The sequence below is a fragment of the Chinchilla lanigera genome, unplaced genomic scaffold (assembly GCF_000276665.1).
Source record: "Chinchilla lanigera isolate Chin_1 unplaced genomic scaffold, ChiLan1.0 scaffold00107, whole genome shotgun sequence".
In the NCBI taxonomy this organism is placed as follows: Eukaryota; Metazoa; Chordata; class Mammalia; order Rodentia; family Chinchillidae; genus Chinchilla; species Chinchilla lanigera.
Genome location: NW_004955508.1, coordinates 2,139,766 through 2,152,090, shown reverse-complemented (window position 1 = coordinate 2,152,090; position 12,325 = coordinate 2,139,766). Strand labels below are relative to the sequence as shown.

The window sequence follows — 12,325 nt, the reverse complement described above, 5'->3', positions numbered from 1 at the left end:
GCTTAGATGCTCTCACTCAGATGTTTGCCTAATGCTCTCTGCTGGAATAAACTTAAGATCTCAGGTCAGAAGTTAGTCCCCTAGAACCTTTCTTGACCCCTAAGTATGCTCCCCAATCGCTAGCCCAGCAGAGCAATTTTCAGTTATCATTTGACTAACAGAACAGATACACTATGAGAGTCCCACATTTGCATACTGTCAACAGAAGTGGAGAAACTACTGCTAAAAACTATAATGTAGATGAATCCTGGGAAAATCATGAATAGATTTTTAAAAAATGGCATGACAATCTAGAGAATGATATGTTTTCATAATACTAAAATATACAGAGAAACTATAAATAAAATTCAAGGTAAGCTTCACCTCTGGAGCCAGGCATAGTAGAACAAGGCCGTAGCATCAGTATTCTGTCAAGCTGAGGCAAGAGGATCACAAGTTTGAGCCTAGGCTGTGCAAATTAGGGAGACACTGTCTCAAAGCTTTTAAAAAATACAGCAAGACAAAACAAAAATCAATGTTTTAAAGTGCTGAGGAATAAAGCTCAGTGCCAAGACCCTGGCTGTATCACCAGCCTCAGAAAGAAATCCACAAAGAAACAAAATTCAGAAGCGTGGAGCCTGGGGATGTAGCTTAGTGACAAAGCACTTGCTTAGCATATGCAAGGCCTGGGGTCTGAGCTCTGGCATCACAAAAACAGGCAAAACAAACAAAAAAGGGTTTACCTCTGAAGGTGGAAGAGGAAAAGGAATAGGCAGGATCACACCAGTAAGTTCAATATTTTTGATAGTGTCATTTGCCAAGTTACTCTCCACGCTATTTTCCCTAGAAAGGTGCAAAAAGGCCATGTGGTATATAGCTCCTTAAACTGTTCTTAGACTCCTCTTAAACTGTTTAAACAAAGAGAATAAGCTGTGAACATCAAACTTTTACCACCCCTACTGTTCTGCTCTGTCCCGAAGTGCACTGCCATTTGCACCTTGACAAATGTGAGTATAAGCCAGGCTTTATCCAATAGCCGCGAAGAGAGACGTTACTGCAGTTACAGCTAATTTGGCCACACCTCTCTGTCTCTGCATGGCTCATAATGAAAAAAGCAATTAAGTTCCCAACTGCAATAAAACTTTTCTACAACTGCCTGGTCTTGCTGAGAAGGGGGCAGTTTTCTACAAATGGTCGTGGATTGTTGGCATACAAGATGTAATGAATCATGTTCTTTATCTTACCTCTTTCAAGTTATAGGTGTATTTTTCCATGAAAATTTTGGGATTTTTTTGTTTGTTTGTTTTTTGTTTTTTGTTTTTTTCCAGTACCGGGAACTGAACTCACAATCTTGCGCTTGCCAGGCAAGTGCTGTGCTGCTGAGCTAAACCCCCAGCCCCTTCCATGAAAATTTTGTATCCAAATATAGAACATCACACAATACCTCTTAATAAGTCACTTAAGTCCTCAGGGCAGGAATTCATAGTCCATTGGTCTTGGAATATTAAGTTTAATGGGAGAGGTGGTGAATTAGCCTCTCTATCGCTAACAATGCTGACATCCTGATTTTGAACTTGAGCCTCAAGAGCTGTGAGAAATGAATTTGTATTGTTTATACACCTCTCACTCTAGGGTACTTTGTTATAGAAGCTGGAACTGCCTGAGACAGCCTAATAATTCTGCCCATCCCTGCATGCATATCCCTTTGCAAAGTGGCTTAATCAAACTCCTCAACAAGTGGTCGAACCCATTTGGCTATGTGTTGAATCTCACTGCCCTATGAACAGTCTCACCAATACAATGCAGTAAAAGTGGGGTTGCCTGCCTTCTGGGACTGGGCCTCAAAGACCTTGCATTTCTGTTCCCACTATCTTGGAATGCTGACCTAAGACCTTATGGAGTAGCCACAGGTGGCCTACTAGGACAGTGAGGCTAATGAAAAAGAGATGAGCCATAACATTTATGCCCCTGGTCTAATTAGCCAAAAGTCAGAATCAACGAAGAGACAGACGAATGATTCCTTCTTAGACCATCCATGCTATCCAGCTAGCAGATGACTGGTTCTGAGTGACCTCAGATGAGAACCACAGAACTGCCCAGTTGTGCCTAACTGAAGCACAGAATTATGAACCAATAAATTGGTTGTCATTATAAGATGAAAGTCTTGTGGTTAGATATCAATAGATAACAGATATACCACCCCTTTTTTGCCATTTACTTGAATAGAGTGTGTGTATGTGTGTGTGTGTGTGTGTGTGTGTGTGTGTGTAGAATGCTGTGCCATATTTATTATAAGTCTTCTATTAGATCTTGGTCAAATTGAGAAAAAAATATTTGACTTTACAGGTGAGGCTACTAAAGAATACAAGTGGACTGGATTCATCTGAGATTTGAATATTTCACATAAAAGGAACCCAACAGTCAGAATCCTTAGGATAGAATGTTCACTCAAGGTTTATTAGAATAGAGGAAGCTGCCTAAGGCTTGTCCAGAATAGTTTTCAATTATTTATACCTCTTCCCTTCAGTATGAGACATTTCTCTTCCTTTACCATGAGATCCTACTCAGCATTCTTCAACATTTCTTTTCCTAATTTGGACCTAGGTTTTACTTGTTTCCCTTTTGGGTTCTCTCAGAGCTTGTTTCTTTTCCTCTGGCGTTCTTACCCCCAACACTGGCAGAGGCTGTGGCAGGAAGACCGGATGGGTGAATAGTGCGGACACTCCTACGGGTTTGAGGGCTGACCTCTTTTACCACCGAGCCACGTCTATGGCGCTCTCCGTAGTCTCTTCCATCCTACCTCTTGTTTCTTTTCCCTATAAGTGTCATTTACTCTCTTCTCCGCTGCCAGAAATGCAGCCCATGGGCGCTGTGATGAGGATAGGAGAAGCCGTACTGCTGAGCAGCTCTGGCTGTACTTGGCAGATTAGAGATTTCTTTTCTTTAATTTGGCTGTGTCTGGGAAGCAGTCTACTGTATTTAATTTTCTCTTTGACACCAGTGACAGCTATTCCTGCCAGAATCCAGAGAGTAAACGAATGCACAAAGACGGGAGCCTTCCGGTCTGACACAGCTCACCTCCCTGAGCTACGCTGTTCCAGGGCGGCGGCACGGAGAAAACGGAGCTGCAGGCAGCGGCAGCCTCCAGGCAGGGCCGGTGAAAAAAACACGGCGAGGAAAAAGGGACAGGGACTGAGAACAGCCAATCGGTGCAGATGGGAGGAGAGAGCAAACACAAGGGGCTTTGTGAGTGACAGAGTTAACCTGGGGACATTGGCAAATACATTGCAGGCATTTTTGCCTCTGCTGCTGCCGGTCAACCTGACTTGTTCTTATCAAAATACATAAAAAAAAAAAAAAAAAAAAAAAAAACCAATTTCCCATGAATGGAAATAAGCACTATAATCTAACAGGGTTTTAAAATCTATTAAATAGCTCCTGTTATTTTTATTCTTTTCCTTTTCTTTTTAACATAATTGATACATAGCAGATGTATTTACATTACCATATGTGCTATAATAATACACTAGATACCTGGAAAAGTACCTCAACCCAGGAGCCAGAATATTGTCAACTACTTCTCTCTCTTATGTATTTCTTGCAGTTTCGTTTTTTGTCTCTCCTCTGAAATAATCATGCCATTGAATTTTGTGTTTTTAATTTCCCTTCTTATCAAACACTTGCAAGAATGCCTTCACAACTACGTGTATGTAGGCTTCAGTATTATTTAATCACAGTCATTTGTGAGCATCATAAAGAGGTTGCCATACTCAAATGAAGTGTATAAGACTCAGCTCATCGATTTTGCGTTATGTGTCTGAGAGTCCTGCACGCGTCATATCCAATGGTATTGTTTCTCGTTACTGGACCATGGTGTCATGCTGCACTGTGTGAATTTGCCTGTCAATGAAAACTGAGTTGCTTCCAAGTTTTTACGATGGGAAGTGATATTGCCACAAATATCCTTTCTTGTGTCTCCTCTTGTTCATGTGCAGATGGATCCCTGGGGAAAATACTTAGAAATATAAAGTGTATGAATATAAATAGACTATTTAAGAATATATTTATAATTTTATAAAAATTATATACTTACAGATACATGTATTGGAGCACAGTTATATGAAAGACTGGAAAACTAATAATATTCCTGAAGAATATCCTTTATGTCTTTCCCTATAAGATATAAAGACTGTGAAGCTGTCATAAATAGGACCAACTAGCAACTGTGCGGTCTTGTGCAGGGACAGATTATAGACCGACTGGCCCTAAAGACTCATATGAATTGTGAAATCTATGTACTCTCCCATAGAAATTCACAGTGAACTGAAGGGCTTACTGCTTTCTTAAAGTCCTTCTGTACCATCTCAGGGCTCTGGTTCCCTTGGTTAAGAACTCTGCTTCAAGTCATTCTCTTTGCAGAGTCTTAAGTTTTTAAAGCACTGAATCAAGTAGAATTAAGTGTCCACAAATAGAGGCTGGGGATTTAGCTCAGCACTGCAGCACCTGCCTGGCAAGCGCAAGGTCATGAGTTCTATTCCTGGTACCAGAGAAAAACCAAAAAAAAAAACAACAACAATAACTAAGTGTCTACAAATAGATTTTTTTTTTTGTACCAGGAATCGAACACAGGACCTTGTGCTTGGCAGGCAGGCAGGCACTTCTGCCACTGAGCTATATACCCGGCCCAAGTGTCTATAAATAAAAACCATAATCTATGGAAGAATATCCTAGGGAAAGGCAAGGCTAAACAATAAAAGGTAAAATTGACTATCTGTTTGAGAAGAGAGATATTTAATTGGTTGCCTATTTTTCATCATATAGAAAAATCAATTCCAGGAAATGAAATTGCTGCAGAAGAGAAAACTTTGAAACATTTTAGAAAAAAAAAAATATCTTTTTGTCTCTGGGATAAAGAGGGGACTTATTAAATAAATTATAAAAATACTAACCATAGAGGACAGTATTTACAAATTTAACTACATTAAAATTAAGAACCTGCATGGTACAAGATGAAAGTACAAGCCACAAGTTAAGATGTACTTACAAATACATATGTATATATTAATATAATATGTGGAACACATAAGAACTTTAATAAATTAATGAATATATGACAAAGTAACAACAAAAAAATGGACAGAAATTTGAGAAGGTATCTTTGAAGACATCTTTGAAATTTGAGAAGGTATCTAAATTGACTGTATGAAAAGATAATCAATTTAATATAGGAAAATACAAATGAAGACCACAATATAATTTTCATAACTACTAGACTGCCAACATTTAAGAGGAAAAAAAAATGATATCATTGTTTTGAAAAAGAATTTGCCATTATTTTGAAAAAAAAAAAATAATACTCATTGGTAGACCTGTAACACAGCACTTCTATTCTTAGGGATGAGCTCCTCAAGTCTGAGAACACAGACAAACACATAATAAGTAGGTTATTACTAACCTAAATGTATTCACATAAAATGCTCTGTCTTGGGGCTGGGGATTTAGCTCAGTGGCAAAAGTGCCTGCCTGGCAAGCACAAGGTCGTGAGTTCAGTTCCCGGCACCGGAGAAAAACAAAAAACAACAACAACAAAAAAAATAAAATAAAATGCTCTGTCCTGACCATATCTTTGTCCAGGCTCTTAAAAAACATAGAAGTTCTTTGCTTTTGTGGATTGCAGTGCCCTAAAGAATCATATGAATTGTGAAATCTATGCACTCTCCCATAGAAATTCACAGTGAACTGAAGGACTTACTGATTCCTTAAAGTCTTTCTGTACCATCTCAGGGCTCCAGTTCCCCAGGTTAAGAACCCTGCTCCAAGTCATTCTCTTTGCAGGATCTAAATTTAAAGCATTGAGGTATGACTTGGCCACCAGCTATGAACTATATGGTTGAGTCTGGGTTCCAGGTTAGCACTTGTGTCCCTTCTAGGATTCAGTATTTTGTGGCTACTGAACTTCACCTTACCTTATCCTAGTCAAGAACAGAGCAACAGTAATTCTAAAATCAGTGCCAAGGTCACTTAGGTCTGAAAGTCCTCAGGCAAGCAGGCAAGATAACACACAGGGCAAGGAAAGAGCATCCCTGAGGCCCCCTTCAGGCCTACACCTCATGTACAGACAGAGATGTCAGACAGGCATTTGTGTCAATGTATATTAAGGAGCCCAACAGGAAAATCCACAGTCCTGAGGAATGCTGACATGAAAAAATGGTTATAGACCCAGGTTTTATGTTTATAAATCCAGGTTTTCCTGAGTGAGTCACCAAGAGTCCAATGATTCTAAAGATGCAAAATGGATTTAAAACATCCTTCCAACCACTTCCAATAAGAAAAAGACAGGTTTCATCTCTCTCTTTGAAATTATGTTCACAGCCAATTTTTTTTGAGGCAGGGTCTCACTGTGTTTTCCAGGCTATCTTTGAACCCACGCCGATTCATCCTCAGCTTCCTAAGTGCTGGGATTATGGGCGTGCACCGCCATAACTGGCAACTAATTCTTTTCTTTTATTTTAAAGAGAGTAGTAAAAAAAAAAAAAAAGAACAATAGCAACATACCAACATCATAGACATAAACAAAACAAAGCAAGAACACTAAAAGTGATACAGGGTTTCAAAACAAAATGATAGGAATTAACAGTGGTTGTTATATTACATATTGTTACATTCAACTATGTTGCTCAGAGTACCAGATGTGAGAATGATTGTTCAAATCATTAAAGAGAATAAGAAAAAAATTATTAAATAAAACATTAGAGAAAATACAGAGTTTCACTAGACAAGATGGAAGGAATTCACCAATGGTTGTTCCATTGCATATTGTTGTCTTCAAATCAGTTGCTCAGATTACCAGATATAAGCATGCCAAATTGGTCAAAATATAAAAAATTTTAAGCATTAACTGTTCCTTTCAATATATCATCAGACACCAGCAGTACAGTTATTCCAGATATATATATATATAATTTCTTTGCCTTCCTTCTTTCTTTTTCTTGTTCCCCTCATCCCAGTCGTTCCTCCTTTTGAGCAATTTCTTTCCCTTTCCTATCATCCACTGTACTTTTTAAGTTTTTGGATCTTTTATAATTGCTAATCTTAATGCTAAATGTGAGAATCTGAAATTCTTGAAGTCTTAAAAGGTGTAGCTATTAATTTTCAAATACTACAGGAAATATGAAGTGTTATATTAGAAGAAAGAGAAGGGCAAGGAGGTGCCAGTAGTGAGTGTTCTGAAGTCAGGCTGGCTTTGTGATTTCCTCCTGTTTGTGTGCTGTGTAACTCTGGACAAACGTTGGCCTCTGCAGCCTCATATTTACGTGTGAGGATAACAACAGCACTTACCTTCTGAAAGTATCACAAAGGGAAAATGAGACAATACAAGTCAAAAGCTTAGGTCTGGGGAGAAACTTTAAAATGAGCCATTCTTAAAATTCTTAAAATGACCCCATTCTTGTATCATTTTGATTCATGTTTCTTTCTCTAAATGTTTTTTATCTGTGGAATTTGTTTTACTTCCCCATTAACAGAGAAACTAAAAGAATATCATTATTATTGTGCTCTCTCTCTCTCTTTTTTTTTCTTTTTGACACAGGTTCTCATTATGCAGTTTAGGCTGGCCTTGAGCTCACTCTGTGGCCTAGGCTGGTCTCAAAATCACAATGATCCTCCTGCCTCAGCCTCCCGAGTGCTGGGATTACAGGAATGTACCACCATGCCTGACATTTTATTGCTCTTTAAAAAAACATTTCAGAGATACTAATGAGTTGTTAGGACAAAATATTATTAAATATATATACTGTCTTAATATATTATATATATATATATATGCTTTGTTTTTTTGTATAGGGAATGGAACTCAGGGTCTTGCACTTGCCAGGCAGGCGCTGTGCCCCTGAGCTACATCCCTGGCCCAGGAAAAAATATACTGATAGTCATTGTGATGCACTGTGTAGTAAATAGCATAGAGACAGGGTCAAAGAAAAAAAATATAGCACCCAAAGAAGGAAGAACTAGATAGAGAAATATATCAAACACACAGGTGTTTTTAAAAAGAAAGATGTACCAAAAATAATATTCCTCCATGATAAAATGAGAGATGATACTAGAAAAGGCAGTTGAATTCTTAAAAAACAGTGCATGCTTTAAAAAATGCAAAAGCAAAGGGTTTCTCTGCTATTATTAGCAGAAGAGATATTGTTAATCTTTCCCATGTAATGTGAAATATGGTTTACCTGTAAGTATGGAAATGATAGCGAGTTAATAAATTTAAGAACTCAGATGAGCCCAGTGATTTCAACTTCTGTGAAGTTTCTAAGTTCAGCTCTAAAAGCAGCCTGTGTTTTGACTTGATATAGTCTGTCCCTCAGGAGACCTTGGCCTCCTATTTGAGTTTCACTGAAGTCCCCCAACTCACAGGCCATGGACTCAGCCTCTCACTCTGTACTGATCTGGGGCTTCGTGGTCTCCTGTCACTGATTTTCCAGACTCTCCAGTCTTACGTCCTCAGACACTGCTGTGAGAAGCCCGGATGTTATCCAATGTTATCCAATATCTTATCCAATGTTTTCCTCATACACACTGCAACCAATGGACTCAAACAACGCATGCAAATTCTGCCTCATGTTTTCCATGAATTGACTTCCAAGGGTCCACTGACTGTGGTGTGAAATCATTCTCACAGAGTTCATCTGGTTATTCTAAATCCTTCCTCCTCCTTGGATCATGCAAGTATATCTGCATAAACTCAGACATCTCTTCTTCCTCTCAAAACTGTAAAATTTTTATGGGTCATGATGTGGTCAAGGGCCAGCACAGAGATGAGGAAGCAGCAGGAACCTGGGCCCTTACCTGCTACTCATTAAGCATACAACTTGTGTTTTCCTCTGAGGCAGTCAAGGACTTAAAATCCATTTTGCTATCATCCTTCGCTGGACCTACAGATGCCTAGAAGATAACTAAAAGTAGAACAAATCTTGACCTTCATTTTGTATCCTTTGTTACTGTAAATCTTGAGTCAAATCTGCTCTCAACTCTGCAGAGGGGCATGCTGAACATTTGGGGAATGTCTCTAGGAGCTAGCCTCTGAATTTATATGACCTCATCCCCTTTCAGGACTGAGGATACCAAAATAAGAGGTTTTCAGGGATATTCAGCTACATGGAGGTGCCTCCAGCTGTTATTCTAAACTTGGGATCACTTGGATTCCAGGAAAGGCTGAGTTCTGCATGACTGAGAGCACCACAGACAGACACAGTGCTTTCCAGGGAAAAGAACCATCTGTCAGCCAGTAGGATTCCAAAGCTACAGCACTAGGACTGAGATGATGATCAACCTACCTCAGTCCACCACCTAATCCTTGAGAGGTGCCCTTGAGCAAGGCTAGTCTAAACCCCTGTGTTGGAGTATGCCTTTTCTAGCTACATAAACTAGAGCCTTTTATCTTCCCTCTAACTTCCCAATTAAAGCCTCTTTTTGTGCAGATTTGTGCTTTAAATTTTAATTTCCACTTCTACTAAAGCAAGGACCCGTTCTAGCCAGCAACAAAATTCCCAAATAAATGTCTGTGATAATTCCTGCTGGGCTGATGAGGAAATATATGTGAATAGCAATTGAAACATGAGTGAATATTGATAGATTGGGTGAGTTAATTTTTTAGTGATAATATTCAATGAGCAAAAACTGGTTATTTTGTATAGAATTTGATTCTGGAGCCAAACTAGTTCCTAATCTCAGCTCTGTAACTTACCACTGGGTTGTTCTCCCTATAATTCAATTGTCTTGTCTATTAAATGAGGTTAATAGATAATATCTACTTCATAGTATTATTTTAAGGATTAAATGGAATAATCTATTCACATAATTTTAAAGGGCATGGTGTATATAGAGTAATCAATAAATGTCTGTGGTTGTTCTTATCACCATCAATTTCTTAGAAAAATATACCCAATCATTTCCTAAATTTTCAGTATATCTGATTTAAGTGAGATCACCAAGTTACAAAAGTATAAATCCAGTCAGAATTTAAGTATGCACCCCTTATTCAAAGGTTCTGAAATTGTAAATCAAGATTAACAGCACAGAAATACATTCTTGTTTCTTACAATATCCTATTTTAAATGACTGGACTTAACAATACTCTTCCCTTATTTTATGTAACCTCCACCTTTAGGCGCTAAAATCTTTAACTTATTCTCTGCCTTAAACATGCTGGATATTTTCATGTTATGTAGTCAAGTTGTTCTAGTCCTTAGCCAACAGAAATTTAGCAGAACCTTTCACACAGAATCTCCTTTCTTTCAGTTTTAGTAGAGACATCTCCTCAGCCTTCCATTGGTACATGACCAATACTCCATAAGAGAAGGGCTGGGGTTGTCACCAATGTGTGTTTTCAGCTTCTATTTCTTGTTCAGGGTTATAACAGCTTTAAACCTATAGGCCAGAGCCCAGTTCTGAGGCATGGGGGATGCCAGCACTTAAACAGTAAAAATCAAGGCTAAGGTAGGCTGTATCAGACAGTTTAAGATATCTACATCATCACAGTCATTGCAGTTGGACATTCTTTCTGCAGTGGAACTTTAATGCATTGTGTAGGATTATAAGTAAATTGGACAGGCTTCACCATTTTGGACCACATTTTGCTTTATGATAAGATGTAACAGGAGTCTCTACAATTTGCTTTAGGGTTCAGCAGCATAAATAATAAAATATATTGAGGGAAAAATGTCCACATTCTACAGTGCATCAACCAAAAAGCCATTCCAGCATTAAAAAGCTCTACTGATATCAGACATATCTGTTTCAGACTGCTGTCTTGTAAACTTCCCTTTGGAAAGAAATCATTTGACATATAGTTACTATTGTACTCTGGTCAAATGCAGATAGGGTCTTACAAAGGTGAAGGGAAAAGTAATACAGTGCATTATTCAAGCTAAAAAATAGCACAATGTGCTTCACATAACTCTAATCAAGTGACCCACGTTCTCTAAATCAGAAGTCTAAAATTCACAGAGAAAATTCCACAATCCAATTGCAGTTTTCTTTGATGTGAAGCTTGCATGTCTGAGATGACATGTAAACTTTGGAATTGATTTAGACAAAATGTGTAAAAATCTGATATACCAGGGCTTGGGATGTAGCTCAGTAGTAGAGTGCTTGCCTGGTACTCAGAAGGCCCAGAGTCTGATCCCTAGCATGGCAACAAAACAAAGGAAAAAAAAAACAAAAATTCTAGATATGATGTACTAAAAACAACAACAAAAAGATAATTGGCCCAGCCAGCACAAGTGCAGGAAATTTGAGATCCCACCTGCAGATCACCGATCCCCAGTCACCTGGAATTTCACCTTGGGCTCTGAATGCCACTTACCCTATGACGATACAGGAGATGGCAGTTCCCAAGAAGGCATATGTTAAAATAGATCCTAAGTTTTGAAAAAAGTGTCTCTGGGGAGAAAAAAAATATTTCATAAGAGTACATCTGCATTTCTTAGTGTAATAGGAAATAAAAATAACTGCATGCTTTTCACAGGCCTTCTTTTCCTCTACCATTTAGGCAATTTTTGTTTTTGGAGCCTCATCTCTGACTTTGCTGTGTCTACAGGGATGAAGTGACTTCCTAGCAAGGCACAGAGGAAAAATGGAAAACCTCACCTGGAAGATGACAGAGTAGGGGCGAGACAACTGCCCCAATTAGCTAGACCTGACAGGAAGGGAAGGGACTGGGGCAATGTCTGCCCAGGACTCCTGGACAGTTAATAGAGGAAATAGTTTTCAATAAGTTTTGCTGTACATGTAACATCTTTAGCATTTTAAAAACTACTATATTATTTAAGTTGCCTTTGGTTTTTATTAGATCACAAGCTTCTCTTTTATATGTCTTCTGAATGGCATGAAACCCAACTTTAAAACCCTCAGTGATTAATGAATCAAAACCAAAACGATGCCTTGTATTGGGGCTGGGCATGAGAAAAGATGACCTAAATAAACGCAGCCTTGTAAATCTCTTCAAATGCTTGCTTAGGAAAACTCCCTTCCACATCTTCAGTGAGATGCGAGTGGCCAGCTTTGACAGCAGGAGGGAGCCTGGAGCGTACAGCAAAAACATCAGGTCCGTAATGCAGAAGCTGCCTGGCTCCTGGAAATGACAGGCGAAAGAGAGGACAGCCTGCAGAATCCCCGTGCGGGGAGCGGGCAATTGGAAAGCAGCTGAATTACTTCTCCTCTCAGAAGTCTACATGTCGGGGGCCTCGTTCTGCAGCATGGGGAATGCCGACACTTAAACTTGTACATGAATTTTTAATCAATGAAATGTGCAAGGTCAGGCCAGGCAGTGTATCATCAGGCCAGCATG

At 38.9% G+C, this 12,325-nt stretch overlaps 1 protein-coding gene across 3 annotated transcripts in view; it reads right to left on the bottom strand.

Moving 5' to 3' along the window:
* The window catches only part of Slc9a9 (solute carrier family 9, subfamily A (NHE9, cation proton antiporter 9), member 9), a 611,715-nt gene that overhangs the window by 519,702 nt on the left and 79,688 nt on the right, over positions 1-12,325 (bottom strand). For all 3 annotated transcript variants that reach the window (XM_005407730.2, XM_005407728.2, XM_005407729.2), the window contains one exon: positions 11,342-11,418. In XM_005407730.2, coding sequence (XP_005407787.1) covers positions 11,342-11,418 — 77 coding nt within the window. The remainder of the gene's footprint in view (positions 1-11,341; positions 11,419-12,325) is intronic.